This window comes from Schistocerca gregaria, chromosome 7 (assembly GCF_023897955.1).
Source record: "Schistocerca gregaria isolate iqSchGreg1 chromosome 7, iqSchGreg1.2, whole genome shotgun sequence".
Lineage (NCBI taxonomy): Eukaryota > Metazoa > Arthropoda > Insecta > Orthoptera > Acrididae > Schistocerca > Schistocerca gregaria.
Genome location: NC_064926.1, coordinates 348,033,187 through 348,055,498, shown reverse-complemented (window position 1 = coordinate 348,055,498; position 22,312 = coordinate 348,033,187). Strand labels below are relative to the sequence as shown.

The 22,312-nt window shown below is 37.7% G+C and overlaps 1 protein-coding gene across 1 annotated transcript in view; it reads right to left on the bottom strand.

Annotated features, from left to right (window-relative positions):
• Positions 1-22,312, bottom strand: part of LOC126282514 (probable E3 ubiquitin-protein ligase HERC1) — a 715,173-nt gene that overhangs the window by 618,994 nt on the left and 73,867 nt on the right. Inside the window, 2 exon segments of the mRNA XM_049982172.1 lie at positions 9,248-9,382; positions 12,381-12,700. Coding sequence (XP_049838129.1) covers positions 9,248-9,382; positions 12,381-12,700 — 455 coding nt within the window.

Genomic DNA, 22,312 nt, shown 5'->3' with positions numbered 1-22,312 from the left:
TGATGCGAGCCACCGCCCTGTTGAGTACTAGCCTGGTGACCTCATCTGGATCTTCACTCCTGCTCCGAAGGTTGGTCTCTCTGAGAAGCTCCTCAGATGCTACTTTGGACCTTATAAGGTTGTAAAATAGTTGGCTGATGTTACTTATGAAGTTGAAGATTTTGATCCTGACACAAGATGGCGAAAGATCAGAGATATGGTCCACATCCTTCGAATGAAGCCCTATAAGGATCCTGCAACCCAGGGTAAATTCGAAGCTCCAGCAACAGGCAACAAGCGGGAAGATGATGAAGAGTGTAGCACACAGGAAGTTCTGAGAAGATCACCACCAGGGCGAACATCAGTCATCAGGAGTAGGAGTATGCGGGACTGATGACTCGTTCTGGACTAGGAGGACGTAACACTGAGACGCTGCTCTCTTAAGGAGGAAGCAATGTCTCAGAAGAAGTTAAGTAGCACAGTCACTGCGGTGTAGTGGTTATAATACTAGACTGTTGCATGGAGGGTCATGAGTTCAAAACTCACTTGAACTGTAAAATTTTAATTTCTATATTGGGTACAAGTACATTCTAGAAGTATCCACAAATGTCAAGAAACATTGTTCTGGAATGTTCTGTAGCTGTATATATAATGTATGTGTTCTGGCCAGAGGCAGTTTGCTCCGCACTCTTGTATGTGCATGTGCTGAATAAACCTTCGTTAAGTGAAAATAGTGTTCGTCATTCATCTAATTACACCTTCTTCTACATGACAATATTCTATTCTTTTACTGAACTTTTAATTATAGAACTCAATTTTCATTTCAAACCACATGAAGAAACTATTGAAGCACCTTCAATCCGAGGAAACCTGCAACAACTCCAGGAGAAAAGAAAGCCTTATAAATACGGGACCCAGAAATATTTATTTCTGGGTGAAAATGCAAGAATAATATTTCTGCGAGAATGTGGGATGTGGCACAATCCTGCCATTGTAGTGGAAGGTATTGATCAGTGTGATGAACACTTTTGTACCCTTTTAGCCACACTGACAGTGTTCACTGTGATTTGTGAAAGATGGTTATCAACTCTAAAGAGGCTAAAAACTTACATTAGAAATAAAATAGGAGATGAAACACTAACTGGTCTTGCTCTAATCAGTGTTCATCAATATCTGGTGGTGCAGCTAGGATCCAAAGAAATTATAAATAAGTTAGCAGTAACAGATAAGATTAATACAATATTTTAATTTAAAAAGTCATTGTTGTTATTTATTAATTTAGTTTAACTTTATGACCCAAAGTTACTGCTAAATGCCAAAGCACTGCAAACAAGGACTAATATTGTAATACTATATTATATAAGAGGCTGACAAATGAAAATGAGAGATGCAGAAACAGAAGGTATACAGTTTATTACAAGTAAGTGCCATAACTGTTTCATTCCACTGAGAGACAAGACAGTTGAGCCTTCATGGAAAAATGTTTGCAGTTGCCTACAGAACTACGATTGTACCCAGGCAGTCACCTCTTCATCCAAGGCAAATAGAGGGCCATGAATGTCTTCTTCAGGGCTCCAAAAATGTGGAATTTCTATCGAGAGATATCGGGACTGTGTGGAGGATGTGTAAGAGCTTCCCAGTGAAACTCCTGTGGCTTACTCTAAACAACCTTAACAATATGTGGGCAGGCATTATTTTACAAAAGAATGGTGCCATCTGTCAACATTCTTGAGAATTTGGAGTGGAAAGAGCACTTCAATTTTTTCAAAGTGTCCACATCAACACCAAGTCAAAATTCCCAGGAATGTAGATAGACAGCATCATTCTGTTGAACGATAATGCCCACCTATATATTGCCAAGGCTGTTTTCACTACGCTGCAGAAGTTTCACAGGAAAGCCCTCACACATCCTCTGTACAATCCCAGGCTCTCCCCATTGATTTCCATATTTTTGGAGCCCTGTAGAAAGACATTTGTGGTCCATGATTTGCTTCGGATGAAGAGGTGCACACTTGGGTACATTCATGGTTCCATAGGCAACTGCAAACACTTTTTTCATGAAAGCATTGACCTTCTTGTCTCACACTGGGGTAAATGTATTAACAGTTATGGTGATTACATTTCAAACAGTAAACAGTTTGCTTACTTTTTTCCACCTGTCTCATTTTCATTTGACTGCTTCTTGTACAATCTTACAGACCAGTAAGATCTAAAATAGTCCTGATAGTAAAATCTTGGGACAAGTTAGACATTTTAAGTATCTAGGATGCGACATCACTTATGAATGTAGCCATGATGTGCACCAAATATTCAGTAAATTTACTTCTGGAGTGTAGAAGGATAATTAAATGTCTGCAGAACAAAGCCCGGAAAGAAACACAGATGAAGTTTTATAAAACCATAGCAGTACTAACCCTTACTTAAGAAAGTGAAACACGAGTGATGACAAGACACCAAGAAAGATGAATACAGGCTCAAAAAATGAGGTTTCTAAAAAACTTGGAAAATGTACAGGGGAAGATTGTAAAAGAAATGCTGATGATAGGAAAGATTTGTGAATATATACAACCTAAATGAAAAAATAAAGGAAAATACGGGAATATGGGAGGAACATCTAGACCATATGGGTTGAGAAAGATTCCCAGTAAGGGCCCTAAATTACAAATGTAATTAAAGAAGAAATATAGGAAGAGTATGCAACATATGAAGTACTGTAAAAGGCAATTTGCCTAATACATGAAGTGCAGAAGAAGCAGATGAATAAAGAGAAGAAGAAGAAGAAGAAGAAGAAGAAGAGGAGGAGGAGGAGGAGGAGGAGGAAGAAGAAGAAGAATATATAATTATCTATATTTAAAAACAATGATGATGTAACTTACTAAACGAAAGCATTGGTATGTTGACAGACACACTAACAAACACATATACACACACGAAATTCAAGCTTTCGTAACCCACGGTTGCTTCATCAGGAAAGAGGGAAGGAGAAGGAAAGATGAAAGGATGTGGGTTTTAAGGGAGAGGGTAAGGAGTCATTCCAATCCCGGGAGCGGAAAGACTTACCTTACACACACATCCATCTGCACATATACAGACACCATTTTGTGTGTGCGTTTGTGTTTGTTAGTATGTCTATCAACATACCAACACTTTCGTTAGGTAAGTTACATCATCTTTGTTTTTAGATGTATTTTTCCCACGTGGAATGTTTCCCTCTATTATATTCATATCATTAATTATCTATACTTTTAGTTTTGTTACTTTTGTGGTGAATAAGTGCCTTAATACCTACATTACATATGTCTCATTTAAAGGTGCTTTGATTAATTAATGTTTGCCGGCAGCTTTACTTGGATTCTAAAGTACTTATGGAATTTTTAATTTCCAACAGATTGATTTTATTGGGGTTAACAGCAAAGCCTTTCTATGGCATGAATCAAGTTAGGGGCAAGTCTAGTTTTCCTTTCTAAAGGGCAGTGTTGGACCTCCCCTCCCCTAACCCTTGTAAAAGCTGTAGATATATCAGTTCCAGCAGTATCCTTTTATTATTGTAGCAAACACAGATGTTTCCTGAAGACAACAGAATGATCATGTTAATTACTACACAGAACACAGTTACAGGTTGTGTGTAACAGATTTGTGTGACCAAATATATCTTCTTAAATCACTCAGTGAATGTTCTATGAAATGTCTCCTCCTGTGATTTTGGTGGGATTTTTCATATCCAGCTAAAAGTGATAAGGGCAATGCCTGTGTTTTAGCTGTCCTATGATTATGTACCATATTACCAAATCTGGATGATTAATGATCTGCCACTTGGACTGTGAAAGCCTCAGTTTCTTTACATTTGAGGTATGAATGAAACAACGCCTTCAGTCACAACTTTTTCGTGTTTTATTAACTACACTATGCATTTTGGACCCTGTGGGCCCATCGTCAGTTGTAATTTATCTTAATATATGTTTTATTTCTTTTCCTGAATGAGGTGAAATGCACATTCCTGTCACGAAAAGGTTTAATGTTAGGTTATGATTTTCGTTAATTGAATGTGGAAAATGTGTTCAAAATAGTGGAAAATGAACAGTGTAAACATAAAATTCACAATATTACACAAGGACAACAAAATCATAAACTTCCTGGATCTTAAAATCGCCAAACACCAACAAAAACACACGTTCAGCATACACAGAAAATGCACATGCACAGACATAACACTGGAGAACTCATCATGCCATCCCTCCATACAGAAACATGCTGCATTTAGGTCCATGCTACACAGAGTACACTCCCTTGATTTAGAAGAAAACACTGTCAAGAATGAGATAGATTTAATAAAGAGCATTGCCATAAGCAATGGCTACACAACCAAAACAATTTACAATTTAAGCAGACAAATACACAAAAGCAATACAACGAATGGGCACACTGTGAAAGAAGAGAAAATATTTGCCAGTATCCCATACCTGGAGCCCATATGACAAAAAATTGCCAACCTTTTCAGAAAAACAAATGTAACAGTTGCATTCTCCATCAATAATAAATTAGGAAACTTACTCATCCATAACGTAAAATCAAATACACAAACATACAACAACAGCGGAGTGTACAATGTAAAATGCTCCAGTTGTCCTGCCTACTATGTAGGGAAAACAGGCAGAAACTTCGACCCATTTTCAAGAGCATGTAATGCTTTCAGGCTCAAGAAATTAGAAAAATCAGTCATTGCACAACATATATTGGAAATGAAACATGTCATCAACAGTCTAGAAAACAATTTGGTAATACTACACAACGAAGCCAATGGAAAGACCCTAAATCTGTTAGAACAACTGCAGATATACCTCCACAAAATCAAAAACCAGAATCTATGTTAAATGAACAAACAGATTTTGCAAGCCATAGTTGTTTCAGTAATTTTAAAGATCTATTTTAAAGTTATTTCTTGCATATGTCAATTATTTAATAGTTATATCTTTAGCACTATGAATAAATTCATATACAAAATACAAAAACATCTGTGAAGTGTTTATAAACATGTGTGTCCAAATGCACATCCTGAATGAAGTGACATGTACTAAAATGCCGGAGAAAAGAATTGTTTGCCAGTACTAAAACATCAAAAATGCTTTCCTTGGATGATGTGGTAAGTTTACACTATTCATTTTCCACTATTTTGCACATATTTTCCGCATTCAACTTGCGAAATTCATACCCTAACATTAAACCTTTTCGTGACAGGAATGTGCATTTCACCCCAATCAGGAGGGGAAATAAAACATATGTTAAGACAAATTACACCCCATGATGGACCTGCAGGGTCTGAACTGCATCGTGTAGTTAATGAAACATGAAAGGTGTTGTTTAATTCATACCTCCAATGTTTTGAATACAGTCATGTTTTAAGCTGCAAAATATGGATAAAATTAAACTTGGTTTCTTTCACCTCATTCCCTTGTTTCTCCAGTATAAAGACAAGTATCTGAATGCAATAAAATGAAATACAGTTCCATCACATGATAGAATAATATCTGATGAATACGCCACACAACTGTTTCAAAAATTCATTAACTCATTAACTCTAGCATACCAGTCAGATGCTGGTGTTCTATATCCTTCAATTGCATTTGTTGTACAAGTGAATAAAAGCAGAAAAACAGTAACAGAACTCTCAAAATGGAATTCTGTTACTTGTTTTATCATTAATTATCTTTAAACTGGTACATGCTATTTGTGCATAAAGGAGATAAAAATGAATGTAATAAAATTAACAGGAAGCTAAGTTGCAGCAGTTTGTTTACTACTACATATTTAATATTTACATGACACTACATGGGTTTATGATCAACACACAATTATGTTTATGGTCAACACTGCTGCTGGTTTGTGCTGCTGACCGTAAGAACCTGCAATTCATGTTCAAATATTGGGAACTGGATAATTTATAGCAGAAATCATTAAGTGATATTTGGTTAATTTTCTTTTGAAGTTGTAGAAATCCCCCAATCACTTTTGTAGCAGAATACAGAACTCTATAAAACAAAAATGGAGACATGACCTTCATCTATATAAATAAAAATCAATTGCCACCTTTTTTGTTCATTTTTGTCAGTACAAGGTTTCTACGAAGAAAATTTTTGGAAAATCCAATGGAAAAGTCAGAAATTAACATCAATTGTCATAGGTATGAAATATCTTCAATTAAGAATGGCTAGATGGATTTGGTTGATTTTTTTGTTTGTTGTGTTCGCAATAATCGAAAGAAGTTTTGTGTGAAAGAAAATTTTTGGAAAGTCCACTGGGAAATTTGGAAAGTAATATCAGTTGTGAAACATCATCACATGAGAATAGGTTGATCATTTTGATACTTATTTATTTGTTCATTTATTTTTATTTTGTGTGTGTGTGTGTGTGTGTGTGTGTGTGTGTGTGTTTTCATAGTTTTGAATGGTAATGGTATTTTTGACATAAGAAAGAAAAGAAAAAAAAATTGCATTCAATTTGACAGTTTTCCTGTCACGTTTTGTATTTACATAACAAAAAGAATCAGTTTGACACTTTTATACATATAACACATAAATAAATATGTAAAATGTAAAGGTGAAACGTTGTTACCAAAAACTTCAAAAAGTTCTTCTCCGATTTCCTACAAATTTTTACACACCACTATAATAAACATTCAGACTCAGACTCTATATTTGTGTAATATATATAATATATACATACATGAATAATATATACACGGAAAGCTTGGTTACCACAAATCTCAGGAAGTCCTTCATCGATTTGCTTCATATTTTGGCAGAGAGAAGGGGCCAAGAAATTTAGGATGTAAATGCAATTCCCACACACATTTAGCAACTGCAAAGCACTGTTGTATTCACTATATTTAAGAGTCATTTTTAATATAAGAACCAATTTGTAATGGAGTAAGAGAAACTAGTAGCCATGAACATTTGAACATTTGCATGTCATGGCAGCAGCTTTTGGGTCCCAGCATTAGAGAACTCTGCCACCTAACCATTTAACCAGATAGCAACAGTTTCTTTCAACATGTCAACATCTTCCAAGCACTTTCACCAAGAAATCCCTTCAGTTTGGAAACTGGTGAAAGTCTGATGGTGCTAAGTCATAGATGTACGGTGAATGATCCAGTAATTCCCAATGAAACTTGTCCTGTCGTGTCTTTGTTCTTGCCATAACATGAGGCCAAGCATTGTTGTGAAGCAGATCGACACTGCTGGAGAGCAGTCCCCGCTGGCAAATTTGAATAGCATGCCTAAGCTTTAATAATGTTTCACAGTGCCTCTCAGCATTTATTGTCATTCCTCTTGGCAAAAGGTCTAACAGAAGAATACCTTTTCAGTCCCAAAAAACTATGGCCATGAGTTTCCTCATCATGAACATTTGTTCTTTCTTCATTAAACAGTAACTGAGCAGGAATTGAAAAGTGATAGTGGTCTCTACAATCTACAAGCCCACAGCTCTTGTTATCAGTCAATAGGCCAAAGAGTATTTCCTGAAAGATTGAAATGTACACTCAGTCATAAAAGTGGAGATAAGCAATTAACTTCCAATTACACACTCATGTCTCTCCTACAATGTTCAGAGAATTGTCTAAAAAGGTAGTTTACGAAATAATATTGAAACACCTTTCTGTCAACAATCTTTCCACAACACTCAGTTTGGCTTCCATAAAAACTTCTCCACAGAGGAAGTAATCTATGATGTCACTGCAGAAATAACCACAACAATCACTCCATTTGAATTTTCCATTTACCTTTCCAAAGCCTTTGATTACACAATTCTACTAGAGAAAGTAAAATGGTATCATATTAAAATATTTATTTTGCATGGAATACAAAACAGAGGGTCACATTAACATATTACACTACATAAATAAGACTAAATTTTCAGTGGAGAAACATTAATGATGGTGCCCCAACTGTACTACACCTCTGTCTCTTCCTCTAATTGACTCAGAAAAATTATTCCATGACACACTTTAAAAAAAAAAGATATTTCTTGAATATTAATATACTGATGACGTGCTTAAACATGCCCATGTAAGGCACAGCCAGGAGAATAATGAAAAAGGCTTGCAACTGGCTTGCAGATAACAACTCAACCCTCAATCTTACGCAGCACATATTACGCAATTTTAAGAAAAAAACGTACAGTTACTATAAGTAAAGAGGTCAATGGGCACAGATTGGATGAGGCCCTATGTTTCTTAAGCATACTTTTCCAGAAAATGGTGAATAAGTGCAAAAGTTTCTTACTGAAGGTCAAAACAAAATGGGCGATGCCATAAAATGACTTGCCTGGAAAATATAAAGTTTCTTCTAGGCCTCCAGACGGATCATGAATTGAGGTGGCACTGGTACAAGGATAAATTAATCAAAAAGCTCAGTTTTGACTGCTTTGCAATTAGGACTCTGTTTCAATGTCTTGATCTACAGGCAAGATTGGTAGCACACTTTGCACAGTTTCACTTATTCATTCATTCATTCATGCATTCATTGTGTTCTGTAGGTCCAGGCAAGAAGCAGAACCTTGAGAGATGTGGAATACAAGTGATAACTGTATTGTGAAAAGAGCCAGTGTATGTATTAACAAAAGATAACAGCAATGAAATGTCGTAGCTGTGTTAGGACAATCCTTATGATTAAAGAAGCCATGAGTGGGCTTCCAATCTATATATTCTAGACAGTTTTCAGATAAGTCATTTAGTATCGTTTTGTAGAGTGTTTTGTCACATCCACCACTTACAAATCTGTTGTTATCTCAATTGTTTGTTGGATAATTAAAATTTCCTCCAATGATGGCTGTATGATTGGGCGACATGTGTACTAGCAAACTGAAGTTTCCTCTAAGGTTTCTGGTTACATCTGGGAGTCAATCTGAATGTTGGTATAAACATCTAATTATAAGTATATGCACACTATTGATATGATTCCCTTCCATACAATCTCACAAGCAGCTGAATTTCTCTCTGAAGAGATATGATGAATCTCACATGTATTGTGACAAATTTACTATTTCCATCCTTTTGACTTACGCTTGATTTACCTTATAAGCATCACTGCTATCAATTTCTGATTTTAATCAGCTTTCTGTACCTCGTATTATGCAAGTTCCCTGCACCCTGTTCCCTCAGTGGTGGCCATAAAAGCCTCTTCAACATATTTAATGAAGCTAATTATAACAAACTATGAACTAAAACAGAAATTTACACATAGAAATCAGTATCAACCTGGGAAATATTACTTACTCAGGAGTTGGAAATGGCTTAAGCATGTCTTTCTCATCAAACATGGTAGCATACTTTTCCAGAAAATGGTGGATAAGTGCAAAAGTTTCTTCCTGAAGGTCAACACAAAATGGGCGATGCCATGAAATGACTTGCCTGGAAAATATAAGTTTCCTCAATCAGCATGTCAAAAAGATGCGTAACAGAAGATAACAACACTTTTAAAAAAAATAAAGCTACTAGAATTTGAAAAACATTCCATTAGATATACTGAATTCTAGAAGCAAATTAACATCTCTATGGATGGAAACAGAAAACTGTTAAAACATTTTGGTTATGCTGCCCAGTTCTATGGTCTGAATCATGGATAGAACTCCTCAAACTGCACCATCTTGGCACACCTCACAAAACAACTCAATATGCCTGTCTATTCCCACTGCAATAGATACAGAGTCTCCCTTGCTAATCCTGCAGAACTAACACTAGTGTGATAAAGGAGAGGCAGAAACTCTGCTCATTTTCTACTTTAAGGTTGTCAGTGGACTTAATTTTTTAACATAGAATTAAGAGGTCCTTCTACTAAATATTTTCAGCAGGTTAAAATGGTTTTTGAAACTAGAACTCAAATTGGGTACATACAGTTGTACTCTAGCAATAAATAAAATGCTTAAACTGACATGCAGCTTCCAGTATGCCACTAACCTTCTCCTTCTGTTTTAATGAACATTCTGTAGTAAAATTTTTTCATCAAGATTAGTATCCCTTTGTCTATAAGTGGTGGGGATGAGGTGCCTCTGGCGTGAAGCATCATGTCTTTGGACCCGATGACCTTTGACTCTACTTCTAACTAGCTCCCTCTGCACACTATGTTCGACAGCCATATTGTATTTGCCTTGTTCAGTGTTTACGTAACTATTCATTCAACTGCAAAAGTGCGTTATTACCAATCTATGACTCGTAACATCCACAGTGGTGACCCCCAACATCATCATGTGTTTAGGAATTATTTTGTGCTTCTTTTCTTCACTAACAGACTTCATGTACCGATCCACAGAGTCTTCGGAGCAATGGATCTACCAGTGTCAATTTGTGCCACTGCCTTGCAACCTATTAACTGTGCTCGCATTTTTACAAGTGTTCCTACTGTACGTTTGGTTAAAAGTTAACAATTACCTGGCCCCAGTCATGCCGTTGGCCACTTAACAATAACCGGCCCAACACGGCCACCATCAAATGCTACTATGCAGCAATGGCTGTTACACGGACAGTGCACGCCACTTAGTGACATTGTAAACAATAATCGTGTGAAGGACGTTGTGTTTCATCCCTCAGCTAAGTAGTCACCTTCAGTTTGGTCTGATGTGCCAACGACATTTGAGAACTGTAATTCGAACGTTCACGCACACGAAGTCGCACATTCGTACATGCCTGACATCATTGCACCTAAGGATTTGGTTCGCATTGGTGGATCATCCACTGAGGCACTAACTTGGGTCTTACTCGGCATCCACTCTGCCCACAAGGAGAAGCTGAATGCTTCGCTGGCATAGGTCTTGTATGGAGAACCACTTGCCCTGCCAGCTGAATTTGTCGAGGACACACCACCGACTGACGCCATCGACTTCCCTGCCCTTGTAGAATGAGTGCATGTACACGTCGTCCAATTTCGTCCACCCCTGCCTCGCACTCATTCCATGTTTGTACACAGAGACCTGGCATTGAGCAAATTCATCATGCTATGAGACAACTTCATACGTGCTGCCCTGCAACATCCTTCCTCCGTTCTGCAACGTGTCTTACACCACGGAGTGAATACTTTCGTGATACTACTCAATGGATGACCGAATACAGTTTCAGTTAAGCAATTAAAACCTGCATGGTCCCTCCCCAAGCCACGTTCCGATGTACCAGCCAGCCTGCCATCACCGACACCTTGCCCGTGACCTCGAACGACTCTCCACTGCCCACGCAGCAGCCCGACGCACATAACCTTGTCTGTGCAGCTTCCGAGGAGCCCACTTCGCACACTGGATACCGTCTTCATCCGCCGCGCTAGCACCATGATTTTGTGTTGAAGTGAACTAGCTTCTCCCCGCCATGCTCTGCACTGCCGGAGGGGTGTGGCTCTGTGGCGCCTCTGGTGTGAAGCGTCGTGTCTTTGGACCTGATGATCTTTGGCTCTACTTCTAACTATCTCCCTCTGCGTTCTATGTTTGGACAGCCACACTGTATTCTCCTTGTTCAGTGTTTAAATAACATTCAACTGCAAAAGTGTATTATTACCGATCTACGACTCGTAATACCCACAAAGATAACCATACTATGAAGACACACTTAGAAAACAATGTTGAGTGGTCACAGTCTACACAGCTTATAGAGAGAAGGAAACAAGATGGCAATGAGCTGACAAAATGGAATAAATGAAATAAATTGGCTAACTTAACAAACTGATGATTATGTGGTAACATGTAAATCTTAGTGTCTACAGTGAGTGACGTACAAAATTGGATTCAGAACAGTGAAAATAAGGACAATGCATTATGTAGTCATACATATATAAAGGGAAAGCTCATTTCTCAAAAAGATATTTGCTTTAAAGTGAAGTAATTAAACAAGGGGAAGTGGGTCAGTTGCTGGATCTATTGCTCAAGAAGAGGAAATTGAATCAATAATGAAAAGAATGATAGCAGCAAATGCTTAAAAGTGAATTAGGGAAATCATGGATATTCAAATAGTGTCTGTAGATTCCTCCTGTCAATAAGCATACCATACTTTACACAAGGTTGTTCTGTTCCATAAACACCACTTTCAAATTAATAACAATAAAAAATATGCCACAGCTGTGCATGTATGGGTGTCTATGTGGTTGCACGTGTGAATGTATGTACTTTTACTAGAGAAAGAGCAAGAGCTCAAAAGCTAGTGTAAATGCTGTTTTCTGTTGCATATTTCTATGTGCAACACATCAGTCAGCTATAGGTAAGTAATTCTTTTTCATTTATTTTACGTAGTAGACCAGTAAGTAAAATGTAAAAAATCAGATTTCTGTGATAATAACTAAGCTTCTGACAGTGATTTAACCATTTTTTGTATTTACATGAATAAAATTGAAATATACATTGTTGTCTTACAAAAATATCCGTAATTAACAGACCTGTCTGTAGGTAAAGCTGTCCAGAACACACTGTGGCTTGTTCCAGCTGAAATCTGATGCACAGGAACATTGTCAAGTCCAAGAACACGTCCTGGTCGTGAAAGTGGTGAGGACGTATGACCTTGTCCACACTGACCCATACTGTTGTTGCCCCAAGCATAAACCTCACAATCGTGTGTGAGTGCCAACACGTGGGAATCGCCTGCTGCAACATCCACTACACGAAGTTGTGCAAGGTCTTCAACCAGCTGTGGTCGCAGGGCTGTCACGGTCTCTCCTGATCGACAACCTAAACACGTTCCAAAACCCCATGTGTAAATCTGCAAATAAGAACAAATATTCAATTTCAATTTTCCTTTCATTTTTCACTTTCTGCCTCCAGCATTTTCACTGTTCTTATTCTTGAGTAAATATTTTCTTCCTTTGTCACACTATTGAAGTTATGACTGTCTTTACGGTCATTTTTCACTATATACTTTTTGTTTTATTTTATTTTTCTCCTCTAGTACGTTTTCTTCCTTCCACTGCCTAAAGGGATAGATTATTTTTTGTCCATGCTGGGCAGATTACTGAAAGCTTCCCTTCTTTTATATAATTTCTCTTAGAATTAAAAAAAAAGTTACTCTAAGTGAGAAAAAAACACTTAAAATACCAACAGCAGCAATGCTACATTAATTGCGAAAGCATATGAAAGATGCAATGTCAACTAAACAAACAGAATTAGTAAAAGCTTGCAGAAATATTCTCAGGTATTGTACAGTAGCAGTATTTCTAACAGCTTTAGTGATGCCAATGGGGCCACAGTGACTGCTGCAGTCCAATAGAAGTGAAACTTTTTTGACTTCTTAGTGTGGCTTGTGCTTATAGGATGAAGGAGGGAAACAGATTACCATCTGCTTCAGAAATTCTGTCACTGATGTTGAAACCATCACTGTCAATTCTGGAAATGGATTCTTCAAGCAGCCCCAGAATTTCTTCTTCAGTCAACTGTTCCCCATCCCACTACGAACTTTTGTGATCAGAACTACGGAAGCACATTGCAACAATGAATGTGCAGGAACTGATCATGTGTTTAATATTTTTTTCAAGTTGCATAATTCATTTTGGAAGCGGTTGTCTGAACCACTGAAAGAGTGAACAACAAACTCCAAGCTATCACTGCTCAGAAAACATTGTACCGTGAAGCAACAATCAAGAAAGCCATGCTCAGAAATTCTTCAAGTGCTAACTGTTAGGGTCACTATGCATCCACAATTTCTATGGGCAACATCTGGAATGTGTTAACATCTCTGCCTTGCAAAATGTGTATCTATTCAACAATGCACACCCAATGTGTCCTCCATTATACTACCACTTCCTCCTGCTGTCAGTGTTCCCTCACAATTAGCTGTTTTCTTCATTCAAAGAACTAAAAATTACCATTGTTTCACAGTAATATTTTTGTGAACTTCAGTACGAGGATGGATATGGATGAAGCCATGTGGGAGGGGAAGGTACTGCTAAGTGTCTTTTATGCATCTATGACACAAAAATAAGTCCCTTTTTTGTCATTGGAGTGTTTTTAGAAGTTGAATTATAGCTCATCAGTGTATTGTTATGGCTAGTGATCTCTCACCAAACAGCACAAAGAAACAAGTCTTTGGTAATCATGAAACTGAAATGGTTGTATTGAGCATTGTCTTCTATCAAGCATTAAAACAAATGTCTATTTTGATTTACTGAGTTTATGATACAACTTCCAGTTTCGTATGTTTACCTCCACTAATAACCAACTATTTCCATGGTGGACAACTTTAAGAGAAAAAAAATATATTTTGCTTTAAATTACATAATCACGAACTAAAATAAATTTAATTGTAGGAGTATGCAAGTAATGACAAAGATTTACTGAAAATTAAGCCACCAAATCAGATCAATAAGTCATATTCAAGTTAGTGTATGGCTGCACATGGAGGTAATATCATACATGGGCAGATGGTGTTGCAATAACATCCAAAGTTATAAACATGGTTTTATATTTATGCTTTTGGCATACATGATTAATGACAGCTCAGCTCAGTGGAAAACACAAGGAATAAGGGAAATTCCTACATTAAAAATAAGCTATTGTAAAATAAATGAGAATTCATATGAGGCACATGTAGAAAAAAAATTGTGCACAAAAAATGTTGAAATAAATCACACCACACAAAGAGAAAATCAGTATTGTGATAGTGGATAATTTAAAATAGAAATCATTTGCCAACAGCTGATTGATGAGATATGCGCACACAAATCTGTAACAGTTCCAAAAATTGGACTAGCTTCTGAACAACCAACTGTTCTTTTACTAGTCTATGGAAGCACATACACTCTCAAATAAACCATACACCTACAACAGCATTGCTTTTATTGGCTTGATGAGGCCCATACTGTCAGTCAACTGATGTGTTAGCATTGGCATTATAAGTGACTCAGATATAGTTACAGAATGATGGAGCACAGCAATCAGTTGTCCTTTCCTTTCAGGTTTTAAAAGCAATTTAGATTTTGGCTAGTGCCTAGCCATTATGAGTGTTAAAAAATACAATAAATACAAAGTCAGGTGGTAGTAAGAAAAGTTACAACTCGTAGCATAACCTATATCGCTTATACATTAGATTATATACCACTATTTCATAGTTTCAGTACGTGTCCTAGTACTGGACTTCCGTCACAGTTCATTCAAGACTACTGTATAATTAGGGTAGGCTTTGCGGAGAAGACATCTGTTGGCTGTATGGCCCCCCTATATGAACTACATAATGCATAACACTCATAGAAAAGCAGGTATGGTCTCTATTTGAAAAACTTCAAATTTGCATAGGAATAACAAAAAATAAAACACAAGTAAAGTTATTTACATTGCCTTCTGACTTGCTGCCACATTGAACAGTGAGCACAGAAGATATAAAAAAATGCCAGTTTCACTCCTCATGAGCCAGTTGTTTTGTTATTCTTTAAAACTTTACAATAAACAATGTTTTTTTAAAACTTTTATACTATTTTTCTCTTTATTTAATTGTCACAATGAGGTATATGGTTCCTCTTATTCACTGAATATATCACAGATTCACAAAATGCCAGCAAGATAGATAGATGGTATGACTCGCCATTCCATTACAGATGTAGAGAGTACTAATCTCTGTCCCACTTCAAATCGATTTTAATTATAGGTACAATAAAACCAGTGTGCTGAATTGCTGTTATTAACAAGGTACACGCATCTAAACTAATGTAACATGGAAAAAATTCTGTATGTTCAATGTTATAACAATCATACTCATACAGCAATATGTTAATGAATGCAACAGATTGGCAAGACAGCAGGAGGTATTTCGTACCCCCTGGGTCACATGCTTCACTGCCTAACAGTAAGCACCCCTCAAACAATTCCCAAAACTGTGCACTCTTCACAATGATCTGATCATTAATCTCAAGTTGCAACTAACATTTTGTGATGGCAAAAGATCTGTAGCTATTCTATGAGGTCGAAGGACCTGTCCTTCTCACCCTTATGCAGCAACTTCACATTAGATGCCAAAGTCGGCAACTTATGTTTTTGTTGTAAGTAGATAAGGAGCCGTGCTTGATTTCTCTATGGCATCTTTGTCCAATGTGATGTGTTCTCCAAACCTTATCTGCAGCCTCCTTCCAGTTTAGCCACCGTAATAGGCTCCACTGTCCACCAAACAATTTTATAAACTCCAGAATCATGAAACAGATTCTTTGCATCTACAGTATGTTGTAATAACATCCTAAGTGAAGACAGTTGCATTCCTTGTACTCATTTTTCCATAGTAACATAACCTAACATGCTTAGTATTTTCTTTAGAGACCGTATTACTGTAAGGGGTCATATTATTTTTGTATTTATTAACTATGTTCATATATGTCCTCTCTACAGATTCATGTGGATGGTTATTCACTTTTGCAATGTGCCCGATTATTGCCATTTTATCATTACGTTCGTCTTTTGACAATGGAATTTTGAACACCCAATAGATAGCAAAATTGAAAAATGCCTTCTTATGTTGAACTGGGTGCTTTGACATAAAATCTACAATACTGTTGTTACAAGCTACTTTGCGAAAGATACCAAATGTGTGCCTGCCATTTTCATTCTGAATTGATAGATCAGTAAAAGTACCAGATCTACTTGTTTCAATCTCAAATGTAAATTTAATTGTTTGATGCGAGCTATTAGAAATGGATACTATAGAGATGATGACATGACCTTTACCCTTTATTGACAATAGTGTATCATCTACACTGCCCTCCATGAGTTTGGAAACACCATGCTGCATATTACAATGGAGCAATATGGAGGTGATCTATGTGAGTTGTTGATTAAAATATGGAATAGCAAGCTCAAATAACGGTTAATAATGACACGTACAGAATTGTACACTTAATTACTGTACATATACATACATATTGGAACCTACTAGTATTGCTACGATTGATGTAAACCAACGTTACCTGTCAAAGCAGTTCTACTAAACATGCCAGGTTGTACAAGTTGACTGCATGTCTATGTAGAGGTACGATGTTTACATTTCTGTACACTTGTAGTTGCATTTGCATAAAGGTATAGCATGCCACAAAAGTAATTGAACATGGCCCCAAAGTGCCAGATTCCTTATGAATCATGGGTAATGATAATCACTTTGAAACAAGAAGGCAATAGTGTCCAACAAATAGCAAAGAAACTGGTGATTTCCATCAGCGGAGTTGTCAAAACCATACACCAGCATTGAGAAACAGGCTCCTATGGAGATCGTCCTTGCTCAGGAGCACCCAGGAAAATATCAGAATGCCAGGAAAAGTATTTGGTAGTGACCGGTAAATGTAACAGATTAAAAACTGTCAGTGAATTGACTGCTGAACTGAATGCAATGAGGGATACACCTGTGAGTGAGTCAACAGTGAGATGACGCCTCCGAGGTTATGTAGCAACAAGGAAACCAATGTTGCACCCTGTTAACAAGAAGAAAAGGCTTAAGTGGGCTAAGACACACCAACATTGAACAGCAGAGGATTGGGAAAGAGTCTTATTCACTGATGAATCCAAGTTTGAAATATTTTGAAGTAAATGTCGTCAATTTGTACTCCGTTTACCCCCATAAAAGCTTGAATCCTCATTGTATAACTCCAACTGTAAAGCATGGGGGGGGGGGGGGGGGGGGGGTTCTGTGATGGTATGGGGAATAAAGTCAGAGATTCGGTGAAAACAGATGGAAAAATTAACCAAAAGGCAGGTCATGCCATTCTCCAGAGACATGCTATGACATCTAGTTTGCGTCTGATTAGGAAAGGGTTTGTCTTGCATAAAGACAATGACCCGAAATATATGACTTGCTTGTGTCAAAACTATGCGAAGTCTGTAGAGGTATGTAAAGGTATATAGAATGGCCACCCCAGTCCCCTGATTGTAGCCCAATCGAGCTGCTATGGGATGAATTGGGCAGGAGGATCCGAAAATGGGAAATCATGAGTGGGTCACAATTGTGGAAGGTCCTGCAGCAAGAATGGAGATTAAGTCCAACTGAAACCTTGGCAAAACTGACGCAGTGCATGCCAAGAGTGAGCATGGAAGTAATGAAAGCAAAGGGTGGCTATTTTGAGGAATCAAAAATTTAATTGTTGCATCTTCCTGTGCATTATTTGAGCTTAATAAACATTTGGAAAACAACAAAATGCATTTTTATACTGTATTCACTTTCCATTGTCTATAATTACTAGGTGTTTCCAAACTTATGGAGGGTAGTGTACATACCTAAAGTAGTGTAAATTTTGTGTGCCCATGATGGATTTTCAGAAAAGAATCTGTTTTCTAAGTAATTTAATTTATATATCAGCAAGCATTCCACTTATTGAGACCCCCATACTAAGACAGTGCCTACATTAAATTTTAAAAAATTATGGTAAATAGCCCCATGAATTCTTCTACTTCCCTCTTAGAAAGCTTGTTTTGCTCCAATAAATTATGCTGAATTACCTGCACAGCTTTGACAATAGATATATTTCTGTATAAGTTGATGATATCCAGAGAAAAAAATTTCATTTCATCAGTTATTAGTGTATTTCTAATTTTACTGATAAGTTTGAAACTATTCTTAATACATAATTGGTTGTGTTTTTTTTTTTTTTATTTTTTTTTTTTTTTTTTTTTTTTTTTTTTTTATTTGTATGGAGTGTAGCCATGTATGGAAGTGAAACATGGACGATAAATAGTTTGGACAAGAAGAGAATAGAAGCTTTTGAAATGTGGTGCTACAGAAGAATGCTGAAGATTAGATGGGTGGATCACATAACTAATGAGGAAGTATTGAATAGGATTGGGAGAAGAGAAGTTTGTGGCACAACTTGACCAGAAGAAGGGATCGGTTGGTAGGACATGTTTTGAGGCATCAAGGGATCACAAATTTAGCATTGGAGGGCAGCGTGGAGGGTAAAAATCGTAGAGGGAGACCAAGAGATGAATACACTAGGCAGATTCAGAAGGATGTAGGTTGCAGTAGGTACTGGAAGATGAAGAAGCTTGGAGAGCTGCATCAAACCAGACTCAGGACTGAAGATCACAACAACAACAACAACAACAATTGGTTGTGGAATTTATAATGGGTTTTAAGAAAGCGCAGGTGTTTTCCAGCTACTTTATAGAAAGGACTGCTCCCACCATCCAGCACAGGACATATCGGATAGCCGTTTCTGTGTACCTTTATTTGTGCCCTAAGTGTGGGTGCCGGGGGTTCATCACTTTTAGCCTCCGTAGCTCCTTTGGTGATATTATCTCAGTTCAGGTTTTTAACTGAATGAGCAATTTATACTGAGCTCCGGACGTTACACCATTATTGATTTTCTTAATATTATTACCTTCAAATAATTTTAGAGTTTTAGCAACATAGATATCTTTTGCAACAGTCACAATAGCTCTCCCTTTTATCCACCCTAGTTACTATGGCATCAACTTTAGAAAGCATATAATTAATACTTTCAATAACCCTCTTGTCCTTTATAGAATTGGGGACAGGTTTATTTGTCTCATTCCCAATAATATCATTAATCGCTAAACATATCTTATTCTGATTGAGTTTTGGCACTTTCACTGAATCTACAGCACACTTAGCATGCACTACTGTGTCTTTTATGGCCCTGCAAACCATTTTCCTGTACACTTTATACTTCATACCATTAAAAAGCATTTCCATTTACCCCTGATTTAAAAAATGTTAATCAAATTCAGCACTCTTGAGAAGAAGTAAAACTTTGATACATAACCATCAGAAATCACTGTCGCCTTATTTTCCAACCTCATAATCTTATAATGATATCTTTGTTTTGCTTTATGCACCACGTTATCCATTGTGTTCCTAATTATCCTCCTAACCTTGTACAAAAACAAATCTCCTGTGCCTTATCTTTCCAATCTCCCACCACCTCCCAAATTTCCACTGTCCGGCCACAGATGAGCATTCCCCTTGTAACTCAGTACCACCCAGAACAGGAGCAACTGAATTACATTTTCCACCAAGGTTTTAACTACCTCTCATTGTGCCCTGAAATGAGATACATCATGCTTACTATCCTTCCCATCCCTCCCACAGTGGTATTCTGCTGTCCACTGAACCAATACAACATACCCATCCATCCCTACACAACCCCTTCTCCCAGCCTCTTACCTCATGGCCCATACCCCAGTAATAGACCTAGATGCATGACGTGTCCCGTACATCTTCCCAGCAACACCTACTCCAGTCTGGTCACAAACACCACCTACCCCATCAAAATCAGGTCCACCTGAAACAAGTCATGTGATCTACAAACTGTGCTGCAACCAATGTGCTACATTATATGTAGGCATGACAGCCAAGTAGCTGTCTGTCCGCATGAATGACCACCGAAAAACTATGGCCAAGAAACAAGTTGACCACCCTGCTACTGAGCATGCTGCCAAACATGACATCCTTCATTTAAATGACTGCTTCACAGCCTGTGCCATATGGATCCTTCCCACTAACACCAGCTTTTCTGAATTCCCTGCAATACATCCTACATTCCTGTAACCCTCTTGGCCTCAACCTTTGTTAGTCACTGTACTCACCCATACACCCCCTTCCCTTTTCCCATTCTAGCAATATACAACCCTTATTCAGCCATCACGTCAAGTCTTTTTACTTCTCTCCTTTTCCACTACCCCCCTCCCACCTCTCCCCTGCTCACCATTTAACTTGCACCACTTCACTGTCTGCCACCCCTACCCTACTATCCTTTCCCCTCCTCATCCCAGCCTCCTCCTTACCCTCACCCAGTAGCCGCTCCCATCATGCACTGGTGCTGCTGCTCACAGTGTGGTTTTATTTGCTTGAGACTGCATTTGTGTGTTTGAGTTGCATTTGCGTAGGTTTATGTGTGTGTGTGTGTGTGTGTGTGTGTGTGTGTGTGTTTTATGAAGGCCTTACTGGCCAAATCTTTATTTGTGAGTTTTTTTGCTGTGCCTACCTGCGACTCATCATCTCCACTTTATGGTGAGTAGCAACTTCCCTTTTCATAATATTGTTACATTCCATTCTGCATTTCCCATTTTTTGATTCGTTATTAACTACAGCAATTCAGTGGGTTGGTATTAATAAATTTTTAACTAAAATCCATTTGAAGCGGCACAAAGATTAGTATTCTCTAGATCCATAATGAAATGGCAGATCACACCAACTACCCATCTTGTTGACATTTTGCGCCATCTATGAAGTATTCAGTAAGTGGGAGGAACCACATGCCTCGTTCCGATGATTAAATAAAGAGAAAATTGGTACAACAGATTAAAGAAAAATATTTAAACCAAATCAGTTCTAACAGTCACAGCATACAGCATGTGCATCCTTGTCTTTTGTAAATATTTTTAATTTTTTTACCAATCTGCTGTTTCCAATGTTTACTGTTAATGGTGGCACTAAGTCAGAAAGCAAAGTAAATAATTTTACTTTTATTTTATTTTGTGTTATTCCTATGAAAATTTTAAGCTTTTTAGTAGAGACCATAACTGCTTGTTTATGAGTGTTACATATTATATAGTTCAAAACCAAAGATTCCAAGACTTACCAAGCGGGAAAGCGCCGGCAGACAGGCACATGAACAAAACACACAAACACACACACAGAATTACGAGCTTTCGCAACTGGCAGTTGCTTCGTCAGGAAAGAGGGAAGGAGAGGGAAAAATGAAAGGATGTGGGTTTTAAGGCAGAGGGTAAGGAGTCATTCCAATCCCGGGAGCGGAAAGACTTCCCTTAGGGGAAAAAAAGGACAGGTGTACACTCGCACACACACACACACACACACACATATCCATCCGCACATACAGACATGTCTGCTTGTGTCTGTGTATGTGCGGATGGATATGTGTGTGTGTGTGTGTGTGTGTGCGAGTGTACACCTGTCCTTTTTTTCCCCTAAGGGAAGTCTTTCCGCTCCCGGGATTGGAATGACTCCTTACCCTCTGCCTTAAAACCCACATCCTTTCATTTTTTCCCTCTCCTTCCCTCTTTCCTGACGAAGCAACTGCCAGTTGCGAAAGCTCGTAATTCTGTGTGTGTGTTTGTGTGTTTTGTTCATGTGCCTGTCTGCCGGCGCTTTCCCGCTTGGTAAGTCTTGGAATCTTTGTTTTTAATATATTTTTCCCATGTGGAAGTTTCTTTCTATTTTATTTATATTATATAGTTCATACGTAGAAAGTGCCATATAGCCAACCAATGTGTTCTCCACAAAGCCTACCTTCATTATACAGTAGTCTTGAAAGAACCTCGACAGAAGTCCAAACAACAGGGGACTAACATACTAGGACATGTACTGAAACTACAAAATAGTGGTAAGTAATGTAACGTATAAGCAATACAGGTTATGCCACGCGTTGTA